The 13887-nt window shown below is 40.1% G+C and overlaps 1 protein-coding gene across 8 annotated transcripts in view; it reads right to left on the bottom strand.

The window, feature by feature from the left end:
- Positions 1-13887, bottom strand: part of nbeab (neurobeachin b) — a 201929-nt gene that overhangs the window by 124589 nt on the left and 63453 nt on the right. For all 8 annotated transcript variants that reach the window (XM_005926454.2, XM_042219652.1, XM_042219654.1 and 5 more), the window contains exons 9-17: positions 12920-13117; positions 12660-12793; positions 10759-10867; positions 8428-8580; positions 6853-7021; positions 1837-1916; positions 1155-1217; positions 676-773; positions 157-249 (exon numbers count right to left, since the gene is read on the bottom strand). In XM_005926454.2, coding sequence (XP_005926516.1) covers positions 157-249; positions 676-773; positions 1155-1217; positions 1837-1916; positions 6853-7021; positions 8428-8580; positions 10759-10867; positions 12660-12793; positions 12920-13117 — 1097 coding nt within the window. The remainder of the gene's footprint in view (positions 1-156; positions 250-675; positions 774-1154; positions 1218-1836; positions 1917-6852; positions 7022-8427; positions 8581-10758; positions 10868-12659; positions 12794-12919; positions 13118-13887) is intronic.

The raw sequence follows: 13887 nt of genomic DNA, 5'->3' as shown, positions 1-13887 counted from the left end.
GGGGATTGGGTTGAATTTAAATCAGGTAAGAAGTCTCAGGAAATTTTTAAATTGCATATTAGATATTACAACATTACATATTGAGTTTCATTAAGCTTTAGATTAGTCACTATAAAATGCATAAGCGTGTGGAATTACAAAGTTATGTTAACTCACTTATGGCCCAAATGCTTAAGGAAGTACCCAAGGACTTTGAGGGACTGCACGCGAATGCTTTCACTCTTGGAGGCCATGAGCTTGTAGATTACCCTGCAATATAAACAAGCAGTGAAAACGACAGTACATGGTCTTGACAGAGTATAGCCCTGATGATAAAAAGGCTTTGCAGCAGTTAGCTGACAACAACTTCCTCTCAGAATGAATATACATTAGCATCAAAATCTGCTATAGAAAACACAAGTAATTTCCTTAGAACTCACTTGTAATGCTACACTGTGTGCATTTATATTTTATAGGATCACATCGGGCAAGTTTGATCATCACATACAGTGAAATCAATATGGTAATATTGTTACTTTCCTATGCATATTTTTTCCCTCGTTGAACATATGAATTATTCATGCACCACACGGGCACACAGCATCAGCACAAGCGTTAGGTGCTTAGGTTTATTTTGTGAAATCACCTCTTCATTTTGTGCCTGAACAGCAAAGAGTCTTTCCCTGAGGGGCTTACCGTATTCCATTTCTCTGGTCAAAAGCAGGGATCATAGAGGCTGGATGCTCAGACATGAGGGCCACCACCAGCTGCAGCACATCATGCAGATTCTCGTCCTGCAGTCAATCCAGTGGAGAAAGAAAGTTATAGAAAAGCAGAGAGCACAGCTTTTCTTCTAAACAAAAAGATTCCTTATTAAGACTAATAAAAGTGCAGTAAGGGCAGAATTTAAACAAACTGCAATCACAGAATACAACTGAGGCTCTGATACAAGATAAAAAAAAATCAGTACGAGAGCAGGGACCAGTTTTTGCACATCAGAAATTGCAACGTCAGTTAGATATAAACTAATTTGGCAGTTAAAGTGTTAAAATAAAAACAAACCGCTTCTAGATGAGCAATTATGAAAATGCACTGTGACCTCGAAGCTTAGAGCAGCAAAGTGATACAATAACACACTGAGTTAATTTATTAGGAGCCGAGAGTCTCAGAGGTACCTCATGCATTGTTAACAAGTAGTTGAGGATGCTCTGTAGCTCATCCTCCTTCACACCTCGGTCCTGAAAGAGTGCAAAGAAAATTAAATATTAGAGAGGCTGAAAAAAGGCTTCAGAGCTTTTATGATTTTCCATCGATTCGTTTGAAATTGCTTGAGGTGAAACACAAGAGTTTTGGCATCCTCGGTGTCAATTTTCATTGTTGTACTCTGAACGGGTTTACGATCGATGCACCTCATTTCTGCAACAAAACCGTATTGAACAGACAGATAACTCCAAACTTGATTTCTACTCTGTGTTAAAATTTGATAGGTCTTCTTCCCTGCCCCTGGATGCGAGCACGATAGTTAACTGCAGAAACATAATATCATAGGATGTAAGCAGCAACATGTCAACTTACCTGCGTGCAATAAAGAAAAACTAGCTGAAGCAAAGACAAACAGCAATTTGTAAAATTGAAACTCACAAATATATCTTCACGCAATGATGAAATAATTATTAAAACTGTCTTCTTCTTTTTTCTTTTTACTGAATCCATTAAACTTTTCATGCCCAGCTAGTTTCCTGAATTTATTAAGGAGCAGGCCAGGATAACATTATAGGATAACAGAGGAGCGATCTCCATATTTTCTCAGTGCAGCCGTGTGAGGAGCTATGAGGCACAAAGACAGGTAGAATATACCTTCAGGATGAGTTGCTTGAGGAAGAGAAGCATGAATGCCCGCAGAGAAATTATTTCTTTCTGGGTTGGCCTTGGACCATCTGTGAAAGGAGAGATAAAAATGAGAAAGGAGGTACAGGAACCAAATAAAACATCTTCCTGTCATTTATTTTCCAATCTTGTCTCAATTTTTAATATTTTATTGGTGATTTTTTTGGTACCTTATCTGTTCCTTTTTGATGTTTTTTAATAACCTTAAAATATTTCTCTCGTTAAAGTCATATTTTCTGCTCCTCTGGGCTTTTGAGAAAAAGCTTGGGAGCCTTTTAAAGCGCAAGTGACTATTTTTAGATTTATTTTGGGTATATTTTGTTGTTACAGTTTTTGGTCTATGATGTCCTTTATTGATTCACTGGATTCACCTTCAGTGTGTGGATGAAAAGTTTCACCAACAACCTAGTGTTGGGCATACAGCCAATCTCCCACTTTGTCATCAGAGCAGAACACGTACTCTGGCTTTATGCTTTAAGCCTGGGAAGGGCTCATTTGGAGTATTCATCTTAAACGTATTCATCATCCACACAGCATCCAAACTCTGTGTATCCCACGTAGCCTTGGCCACAACACAGTACCCAGGCAGCCAGCCCAAGGTCACCTCTGTCACACCTGCCCGTCACACCTGCCAACATCTCATTAAATCTACGCAGAATGCCTTTGCCAACTTAAGGTCACTTTGGCACTCTGAAGTTAGCCTCACATTCTAACTTAGTCAACATGTGATGAGCTAAGCGCTGTCACCAGGTGTAAATAAAATAGAACGCCAGGAATGACAAAAAACGCTGATTAACCGTCATATCAAAGAGCTGCTCCCGTTGCAGTGATTTGGCTGGCACAAGAATTAATGTTGACACAATCAGCCACTGCTCATTATCATAAGCTCTTCTGTATTAACCAAAACATGTTTTCATGAGCAAACACTCTAATGGGCTCCAGCAACAGGCAGATCACAACAATACAGAGCTATTCAGACCGACACATCAGAATATACAGGATGTGGCATACATTACCGTCTATGACAATACAAGCCAATCCCCTTAGGATTAGCAGAACTCTCACTGTAGCACAAAGGCAGGAAATCTGGTGCATGCACACACATATTTATATCTACAGTTCATTTCTTATACATCCTATGTAGCCAATAAGGTACACTGACAAAATCTGTTGCATTTACACAGGTAAGAAATGACAGTAACAGCGTTAAACACAAAAAACCAAGTGTTTAATGGAAAATTTGATACTTTTTTCATTGTCTTTCTTCTCCTCTCAGCCCTGATAAACTCTAACCTCCACCTTGGCAGAACACATGTTCATTTGAAATGGGGACCATGCCACGATGACAGATACAACCGCAGTAGACAACTGACCATCCTGCTTCAACAACCGGTCAATGTAATCAATGATGAGGCTCCCTGAGGTTGCAGGATGATGGTAAGTGCTGCTGCATCCTGACACTGATTAATAGAGGGAGAGACAAAAAACCCAGGGCAGGGACAGAGTCTGACATAGAAGGGACGATAAGAACATTATTACTACAGCTGCCGCATCTCAGTTATTCGCACCCAATTATGCTCAGCAGCTCTGAACGGCCCTTGTTTCTCATTTACAGATTGCTTTACTTCCTGCGTCTCAAGGGCACAAGGAGAAAGCCTTTATTGAAAAGCGATTTATGTCCATGTGATTAATGCAGGAGCCTAATTTCAGGTTATGACTGATGATAATAACAAAGTTATGGCATGCACAAAAACATGTGTGACGTCTATTGGTACAAGGGTTTCAATAGAATAGTGAGTAAATTAATTTGTTGAGAGACTGTTTCCAAACAAACAAATTCTGACATGATGTAATAATCTGCAGTAGCACTCACTTTTTCCTTTAGATTTAGCCATGAGTTGCTTTTGCATCTTTTACCCAGGTTTAACCTTTTTTGTTATGGCGTGTAGAGTATAATCACTTTAAACTGCAATAAGAAAACATTTCATAGGGACAGACCGCAATTCAGTCCTGCCCTTAAAGGGTAAAGCAACTTGTGGCTCTATATTGATGTTTTACTGCATAAATGTGATTCTTTTGTAAATACTGTCTTGCAAAAATCTGAAAAATGCCTTAAAGTTGCAGCTGCACTGGGACAACTTAGAACTACATTTTTATAACATACCAAACCAAACATTGTAATAAGTCGTATTTCCAGATTGCTATCCTACGAGTGTGCATAGTGCCCCTCAGTTACCTAGTCAGATCCACTCCGTGCATGAAAACAGCATGATGGTAATGCAATGCCATCCCTCTTCTTCTCGCCACATATTTCCTCCACCAAAGATTGTTCAAACGTGACTTGTAAACAGAACGCAGACAGGCTACAGACAAATGTTTGTAGATATTAAAACCTTTTTTTTCTCTTCATGTGCTCTGTTGAGTTTTCATGGTATAAATTTGTAAATGTGACAGCACACCAATGAAAGAAGTGAAAGCCTTCACCAAAGATACATGGTGGTTTACCCTTAAGGACGACACGCACACGCACAAACTATTCATCTAAAACTCTTGATCGTATTATTCCTCTGAAGCATCCCTGCATGTCTGTAACTGGTGATTTCTCTTATAATGGGGATAACATTAAAGCGAATGTGGTAAATGGCCAAGAAACTTTGCTGCCCATCTCATTACTCATTATTTAGTAAAACAGTCAAGGCAGAGACAAAGACAAAAGGAGAATGATATAGATTGAGACAAATTGTGTGCTGGCTTGTGGGTACATGTCACAGACTGACAGAAGCTGAGCAATGAGCAACTGTCTATGAGTGTCTGCACTGATTCTGCGCATAACCGAATGATACATGGCTTTAATTTGATAGCGCTCTCTATTAAGACCTGAGGGGAAAAAAAGGGGGAGGCACTCCCAGAAAAAGAACGAGTAGCTGGAGGAAATCAGTTTTAAACGCCCTCTCTGTGTCCTATAATTGAACACTTCATTATCCGCTTGGCTCTCTCCCTTTTTGTATGCATCTTTGTTTGGTCATTTTTCAGTTTAGGAGGACAGAAAAAAACTGAATTGCCAAAAGATGCACAGATCAATGAAACCAGACTCACTCGGAAAATTACGTACAGCAAAAAGGTGATCCATTTGAGAGGTCTTCCATTGAATCTCAACCATTATTTCAGCCCATTACAGTCTACCAGGCACACAACGACAATCAGCACCATAATTGCACTTTGTAAAGTCTGTATTCAGGGACAGCTTAGCGAAAAAAACAACCAACTCAGCAGAGGAATGTGCTTGACAAGTATGGACTACAAAATGTAAGTGCAGATGTGGATGTGTTTGTCACACCTCTTTTTATTCACAGTTTTGTTGAGCGGCGACTGCTGCATGTGCCACTTAAAATGCATTTTTTTGTTTATATTTCTCCAGTGTACTTTTTGGATCAGTCTTAATTTTGTGCTGATGCATGATGGAACGCCGAAACAGAATTTCACAGACTTTCTAGTTTTCCTGTGTACTTCAGCTCTGTCCCCTTTAAGCACAGACACCTTGTGAAGGAGCCTCATCTAGGCATTCAATTATCTGAGTCACAAGGCAATGCCCATGATTGTAAGTCAAAGTCTGGGATAGACTGGTAAATCTGGAGCTTTTTTATTCTTAACCTCTGCTGACTGTTTACCACACGAGTTGAAATCCTTGGATGGCTCCTACCTGTTTATCTCATCGTCATTCTCTCATTTGGTACAGGAAATCAAATTACAGTCAGATATAATCATAAGTCAGAGTAGTTCTAAACAGGAAACTCGCTCTTGAAACAATCTTGTGCAAAAAAAAAAAAAAACTACAGTTCCTACGTTTAGGACAGAAACAAGTCCTAAAAACAAAAATAGTACCCAAATCATGGCATCAGAAATGCCTCAATAACTCCTCAGTGTAAAGGTCAAGGATTCAGGGTTTCTTTAATCTGGCCCACATCTCTAGGATGAACTTTCATTACTTGAATCCTGTTAACATCCTTTGATCTACAAAGAAAGGAATAAGGGACACTACCTGGTGTGAGCTGATGTGATTTGGAACTAAATAAAGTCAGAAATCATGAGCGTAACTCAGCCTGTATGTCACTACTACTATTAGAAGTATATCAGTTAGGATCACACCCATTGGTAAAGTATCAAGGACGCAGGCAAAGTGTCTTGATGTGGTATATACAGAGAAAACACTGCAATATTCAGCCAGCTCTGCAACAGCCCGACAGAATTAGTAAGAAATGATCAGTGCCGCAGGAAACGCTGGGGGTAGAGAAGCATGATTTTTGGAAGAAAACAGCCTCTGATTGTACAACAAGTATGACATTGTCATTGTCAGAATACAAGCTTCAACCTTCAGCAAGTAAATTTCATTGGGCATTGGTGCAGTATAAAGTGAGCTCTAAGATCCAACATAAAACAAATCTTACACTGTGACACAGATAGTTTCAGTAAAGAATAATGGATAGCAAAAAGGAAATGACAGTTCAAGGGCACTTTCACTCCCAGCACAGCCTGCTTAGTGACATGCTGTTGTTTCACAGACTGAGGATGCCAGTCATGCTATTGGCCCAGGTTTCAGAGACCTAACACCCACACTAAGTACCCGAGTGGGATGACAATATTGATATGGTGTGTCTGCTTCACTGTCATCTCCTGTGATGGCCACGGTCCTAACAGCTGACAAGCAAGCGCTTCCATGTGGAGATGAGTCATTTCAAATGAGGGGGAGCTGCTGCCATTTCAGGAAGACGCTTTGATAGCAGGCTTTTGACTGAACACAATGACTGTGATTGGTTCGGTACCAATGAGTTGCTTACGAAAACACAGAGCTTCTCGTGGATGAGCCCTCGGATGGATGAGAAAGAGTTTACATAAACAGCAACCCCCATCAAATCAAATCCTAAATCCACATCAAAGAGAGAAAAAAAGAACTTGCTCAAAATGATCTAGGATGCTTCATAGGCTCACCAAGACCCTTTGGTGTGATGCCGCTGCTTTCTGAAGGGTTGACAGCCCAGTAGTAGTACTTCAGCGTATGCATGAGCTGAAGCACAGTCCCCACCCGACGAATAGTGTTGTAGATGGTCGCTGTGCCAATAAACTCAGCAGAAAGGTAGGTATACAGAGAGAGCTGTACCTGGAACACAAACATAGACACATAGATGTACTCATGTTACTAAATGCACAGTTAAGTAAAAAATGTAAGTAAATATTGACATCAGCCCAATGAACCACAAACCACTTTTAGAAAGAAGTTTTGCTGTGATATTTCACACTAACCGAGCTCATTATCCTTGCAGGTGTATGCTCTAGATGGCCACTGACCCTGTATTACTCAATTTCATATTTGTCGCAGCTCCACTCTGTTCAGTGATGATTAGCATGTCCTCTGTAATTAGCAGTAGACCTGAGAAGAATCCTTAATCCTACTACAGCCCTTTTAGCACTAAATACTGATGGCTTTTCCCCCATATGTCATAAATTGCAAGATAGTAATGAGCCAAATATGAGTCATGATGAAAGGTGGCAGAGTGGCTATGATGTGCGTGTGATGTGATATCGTTTGAGGGCCTCTGAGACAAATGAACACTGCAATACTGTTAAAGCAATATCCATGGGAACAGAGTATTAAAATTGCTCACAAAATCTTATATGACCATGGAAGGACATCATAGGTCCCGTGTAATTAATGCACAGTGCATGTCAGGGTGCTCACTGGCACAGCTGGCTCTCTGCAGCCTGTGCAGCTCGAGAATATGAAGAGAGGAAATGTGGACCTTGTGGGATGTCCTCAGGGAAGGAGCCAGAGTAGCTGTGTGTAGCTAAAGTGTTCTACCCCACTTCATTACCTAGCTGTTTCTTTCATTTCTCTACTCTTTTCTCTATGCCCTATTTTGGAGGAGTGTGGCAGTCGAGCCTCCAGACACTTTTGTATTTATTTCCTCTTTTTATTTATTCATGCCTTGGCACCACAAGCAGCATTCCTGAGGCAAATGTATTTGCCACACACACATTTAGCTTCTTTGATATACCTCATCCTATTTTTTATGGGTCATTTTTTAAAAGGAGGTGGAAAAGACCTCTGGAACATTTAAAACACGCTAGAAAAGCAGTAGTTCACTGAATGTCACTTGGGCCCTGAACACCGTCTAGAGGTAAAACGACATAATTTACTTTTATTTGACATCTCAACTGGCAGAGTAAAAATAGCTTTCCTTTGGTTCAAATTAATGCAAGTTGATCCTTGGAAAAATATTTAATAATTATTCATAAAAACGTTTTTCACTTGCAGTGTTATTACCCATATAGTTTATTTTATTGCCACATGCACAAATGCTTGCTGTCACTGAGAATCTCATCAAAACTGACACCAGTATGATGCATACTTGACAGCCTGTTTCCATTAAAATAGAATGAATATGTAAGGATTTTTATTTTTTTATTACCACCCCACGCTACAGAAGAAATCATGATGTGGGGCATTACTAAAGCCTGTTATTGTAGCTCTGGATATGCCAGTGAGAGTTACCTGCAGGAACTCACCTTGGCAGGGGTGTAGATCCAGATGGCAGGATTGAAAAGGATGTGGTCACATAGCTGCTTCAGGAGTGGTGCTCCATGTGTTAGACCATCCAGATACTTTGCAAAGGAGAGGAACTGTTCTAATACAGCCCTGGTGATGTGTACACGTGATGACTGTAGAGAGAAGCACAGAGTCATGTTAAATAACAATTGTGTCACCAAGACGATTCTGCTGTAAGCAAGTTTTTATGTTCCCTGATACTTGCTGCATCAAGCAAACCCCTAAGGTAACTGTTTGTGAAATGTGTCTGCAATATCCAGGGGAAGCTAAAGCCTTTTGTCACAAACCGAATAAAAATATCTGTAACTGTGTCACCGACACCTGAAAGATAGGTAGAAGCATTAAACTACAAAAGTGGTCAGCAGCAGATAATATAGTGTGATATGATAATGTGCATTTTGAAAATCTACATCTACACATATAAATATATATATATTCATCTATGTGTATGTTGTGTATGTTGGCATGGGTGAAAAATTGATCTACTCAGTCATTTTGTCAAGTTACTGAAGTCCAATTATAAATTAAATATACTGTATATTATATTAAAATATTCAAACAAAATGAGTGCAAGTTGTTTTGACTTTGCAGAAAAGTCAACTTTGACGAGTTCTTTTAGCGATCATGTCTGGCACCTGTTCACTGTCCAGGTGGACACTTGCTGAGGGCAAGAGAGGGGATAAAATGAAGGCCCGGGAAGAAGGGAAGGTGTGGCATAAACAGATAATGAACAGATGGTGCGATATGTGAAAGTGTGAAACCTGGCGGCGGGAAGGAAGCAAGGGGGAAAAAAAAAAAAACCTTCAGCTCTCAGGTGCCGACTCTGCCTGGCTGTTAGTTAACAGCAGCTGAAGCCAGCAGGAAGGCAAGTCACTGAGTGACAAAGTGGCATCATTTCTCAGTGCTCCAAAAGAGCGAGCACTCTAGAGACACCGGCTGCTAGATCTGAATCACAAAATGGGTAAATAAAAATTGATGTGAAAAGAAAGGGAGGGCGGAGGAGGGGGGTGTTCTTCCTCTAGCTCTGTTTAGTTCAAAGACACATTTAGGACTCTGCTACAGGCAACGACAGATTAGAGTAGTGACGGGGCTGTGAGAGTGTGGGGAGACGCGGTGCACATTGGCACTGAGGACAATGGTAGATCGCTGGGATAGGACTTTGAAAAGATTTTGTTGGGGAAAAAAGCCAAATAATTCCCCAGTTATCCTTTTATTGAACTAGAAAATGAAGTGGTGAACATGTGCTTTTTTCAACTATAATAAATGTCTATACAGCTGTTATTTCATTTGTAATTTCTCACAGACAGACAGTCAGACAGCATCTTACACGCATCATGATTATTATAATAAACCCTGACTTTTTTGTTGTGGCCTATGAGCACATCATAACAATAGCCATACAGACAGACATTATGAAAGAACAACATATTGTTTAGAACAAGCCAGCAGATGCCTGGTAAAAAAAATATCTAATATAAAAATAGTAAAACTATAACAAATTTAATAAGATGCATATACTGAATACATAAAAAGGTAAAATACGCACATTTAGAGAGTGAGAATTTGATGATGAGCTGTACTGTGCAAATGTAAAGCAGCATGAGTGAATGTTTGCAGTGATACTGAGTCTTGTGGTCTGTTAGCAGGGGAGCGAATGCTCTGTGTTCAGTAGTGTGATGGCTATGGGGTAAATGCTGTTGTTTAATCAGTTTATATAAGCGTACAGGTTCTATAGTGAAGTTGGGTCAAAATGTTCCTGTATTATTCATACAAGAAAACAAACAAAAGAAAAACAAACAACCAATTAAAACTGCCTGAAGCCGAATCATTTCCCTTTCAGGGCCATCTTCGTGTGCATGTCTCGACAGCTTGTAGCATAGCTGGCAGGTTTTTGGTTTTTTTTTTACTACATTCACAAGATTTGTGAACTGTGAATGTGTTCCCGGGATGAGACTGAACAATAAATTGTACTGTACCATATTGAGAAATTTGATGAAGGACATTTAGCAAATACGACAAGAACTGTGATTTGTGAAATCTGTGTCTTGTGGAAATGTGTGAGATCAAGGAAGCATCTAATCTAAAGATAGCAGCTTTGATGAAAGCAGTCCCAGCTCGCACAAGGAGATGAACCTGAAGGCAAAACTGTCTAAATTTTTCTATTTCATTTTTTATGGACTGATTCCAGAAGTACTGTGTATTTTTACAGGTGTGGTAACACAGGTTAAATTAGAAAACTTTACACTGTGGTAGGAAAACAGTGGCAATATTTTGTGTAAGCTCTTGCATACCTTCTCTAGTAGGTATCCAATCACCAAAAATCCCTTTCCTCCCAACATCTGTTCCTGCATGGCCACGGAGCTCTTGAGCAGCTCAAGCAGAAAAGCCATGAGAGTGGCACTGTAAAAGTAAAAGTCACAATCTCTCATACAGGAATAAAATACGCATCAACTCACAGACTCTTAAGATGTAATTTGTCCATCAACTATTCTATAAACAGAATGAAAAGGGAGGGGAAACAAGGTCATTTTCAGAGGATGTCAGAAGTCAGCTGGGAACTCTAGCTCACTGCTTTCATCCCTCTTCAGTGCAGGAGAAAAGGCTGGTTTGCTGGGTTCTCCAGGGACAGGGGAATTTCTTTATGGTGAACTGTAACAGAGTTTGTAGGTATCATATTTTTGTATGAGGTGGGGGAAAAAGGAGGAGGCAGGCCAGTGCAGTGAAGGCTTTTTTTTTTCTCTGTTGCAGGGTTTTTTTTCTCAGCAGAAACCTTTGGCTGAGCAACAGTGGTGCTTGGTGACACTTCTTAATCGGCTTTTCCTCACATCCTCTAGTGGTTTTCACCCCAGCACAACAATCACAAGGACACAATCACTCCTCTGCAGGCTTGCTCATGTATAGAGAACATACACTACATGCATACAAACTCCTTTACTTAATGTTAACTTCAAGTCGTTTTTTTTCCCCTTTGGTCTATTTACTTAAACAGAGAACAGAATTAAATGACACGACTCTGTGTGGGTCTGGTTTATCCCATGATCCTTTGCTGCAAGCAGAGATTCTTTCCAATTTGGTCGAGGAGTCGTAGCTGATGCGACACCAGCACTGCTTGGAAATCAAGGTGACACAGGCTCACGCTATTATTAAAGGGGATTTTTTTTAAATCACTATTTGATGATGCTGTCAAGAGCAGCCAAGGCAGATCAGGGAGCATTATATGGAGTTAATTGTTGCAGACGCTTTGAACTTCTCAGCCCAACAGGCTTTTAGAAGGACTCAGTCTAAAAGCCACGGCAAGGACAAAGCAAAGTGCTTGGGAGAGTTGCACACAGTGAGCCAAAGACTCTAACATGCTAGAAAGAGAGGAGGAGGGACAGAGAGCTGAGAGGAGAGGAATCTACAGAGGGACAGAGCTTTGGGTATCAGGGATTTGTGCTGCTATGCGGCCACTCCTGCGTCCATCCATGTCATTGAACTAACACAGGATTAGAGCAGAGCTCAGGCTCCATCCTGGGCACAGTTGGGAAGCTTTGGGCAGACCAGCTCAGAACGATGGGGTGAGAGGAGTCTGAAGCAGTGAGCAGAGATAATAATGAAAGGGGACTACAGCTTGACCAAGACTGCTATATGATACAGAAAATCTCATCACTGCATTATTTATCCAACAAATCCATGCTGCAGACCCTGGGTGTTTCTGAAGTGAATCCATCATAAGTTGTCATCTACTATAAAATCATAAGCAAACCCACATTCGTAGTTTTCAACCATATTAAGCATCAAGTTTAACAAAATAGCCCATTGCTTCTGTTGATTTTACTCCCAGTGAGTTATGAGGTTAACTGCCAATAAGCTTAACACCACAAAAAAGGGTGATAATTATTTGGAACACCTCAGTGACTTCCCAATTAGGATAAGTCAGATGCTGGAATGTTGCAGCTGAACTTGATAATTTACATGAAGATGTATTCATGGGGAAAAAAAGCAACCCTTAAGTCATTTTAAGAAGTGATTAATATTACTTTAGTTGCCAACCCTTCATCAGTCACAAACACAGCCATAAATCACAATAAAAAAAAAATATCAAAAAGGAATTAAATTCACAACTTTCCCCCCTCATCTACAGTTTCATGTATATAACTTCTACTTTCATTTCTAAAAGAAGTTGTACAGTCTCAAAATTGCTTCTTCTTACCAGACAGTTGTTTCCACCTGGCTGTCATTCAGCTGATGAAAGTCCAGCTGGGCAAAGAGGGGAAAGAGAACCTGGATCCCACCAATAGAGTGTATGGCACTATGGATGGAGTGAGTCACTGTGGCTTTCACATCCTGGAAGGGTAAGGCAAAACCCATAAATACGCCTTCGTACGGACTGAATTTTAAACCCAATGTAATAAAAATGAACGAGTCAGTACCTAAAGTATTGAGCACAAAGTTAAGAGTAATGGAACTGACCTGAAGCATAAGGGCGTGCGGTGAGTGCACAAAGATGGAGGCGTTTTCTCTAGGCGAAGACTCCAGGCAAAGCTGGGCATCAGTGGCCTTCGCATTATAGGTGAAGGCGATGGAGTTGGCTAATTTGCCGTCATATAATACCTGCTTGTGATGCTCTGCTAAGTGAATATCACTCTCGGACTTGAACTTAAATGTACTCTGTTAGAAAAAAACAGAGAGAGAGAGAAATCAAATAAAGGAATGACAAAAATAAAAGTGTGAGAGTGATGGGCTATGTATTTTTCTTAGTGAACATACACCCCATCATTGCCTCTTGGGTGTTATCTTTTAATTATAACTTCATTTGAGAATGAAAAATGGCTGACACTGAGTGCATTACAGCATATCGCCATTTTCAAAATGAATTTTCTCCATTGATTAAAGCATCCTGTTCATCTCTATCATTCTGTATGGGTGCAATCAACAACAAAGGCAAAACCATTAGCTTTTTAGTAACTAAGAGAATAAAGTGAGCTGTGACAGCAGTATTATGTTTACATGTCAAAAGAAAAGCTGTATTCAAAATGGCTGTAAATAAATTTCCAAAATATGAGACGTAAAACTCGTGTTTAAACTTATATTTGTAAAATGAATTATTTTCATCGCTATGTCTCTTGGAGATATGGAGATATTTGCTGCATATTTTGTCTTACTTTGAATGTGCACGTAAGCCTTTTGTTCTGAGTGCAACATTGCCTGATGACAATCTTCAAGTTCGACTGCAGAGTACAATGATTAGGGTCTGATGACAAAGATCAAAGCTGCTTTGATACCAGAGATGATTGTGTACCTGCATTAATTTAACCAAGAAGCATTTACTCTACTCTGTTCATCAGCAAATTCAAGCAGAGCACAGTTACTGCTGAACTCTCACAAAAACATACTAAAAGAAGGCTGCAGACAAGGCACTGTCAGAGCAGTCTTTTTGG

The sequence above is a fragment of the Haplochromis burtoni genome, unplaced genomic scaffold (genome assembly GCF_018398535.1).
Source record: "Haplochromis burtoni strain Fernald_Lab_line unplaced genomic scaffold, NCSU_Asbu1 Contig_36, whole genome shotgun sequence".
NCBI lineage: Eukaryota > Metazoa > Chordata > Actinopteri > Cichliformes > Cichlidae > Haplochromis > Haplochromis burtoni.
Note: the sequence above shows the minus strand (reverse complement) of the source record. Positions and strands in the feature narration are given on the sequence as shown.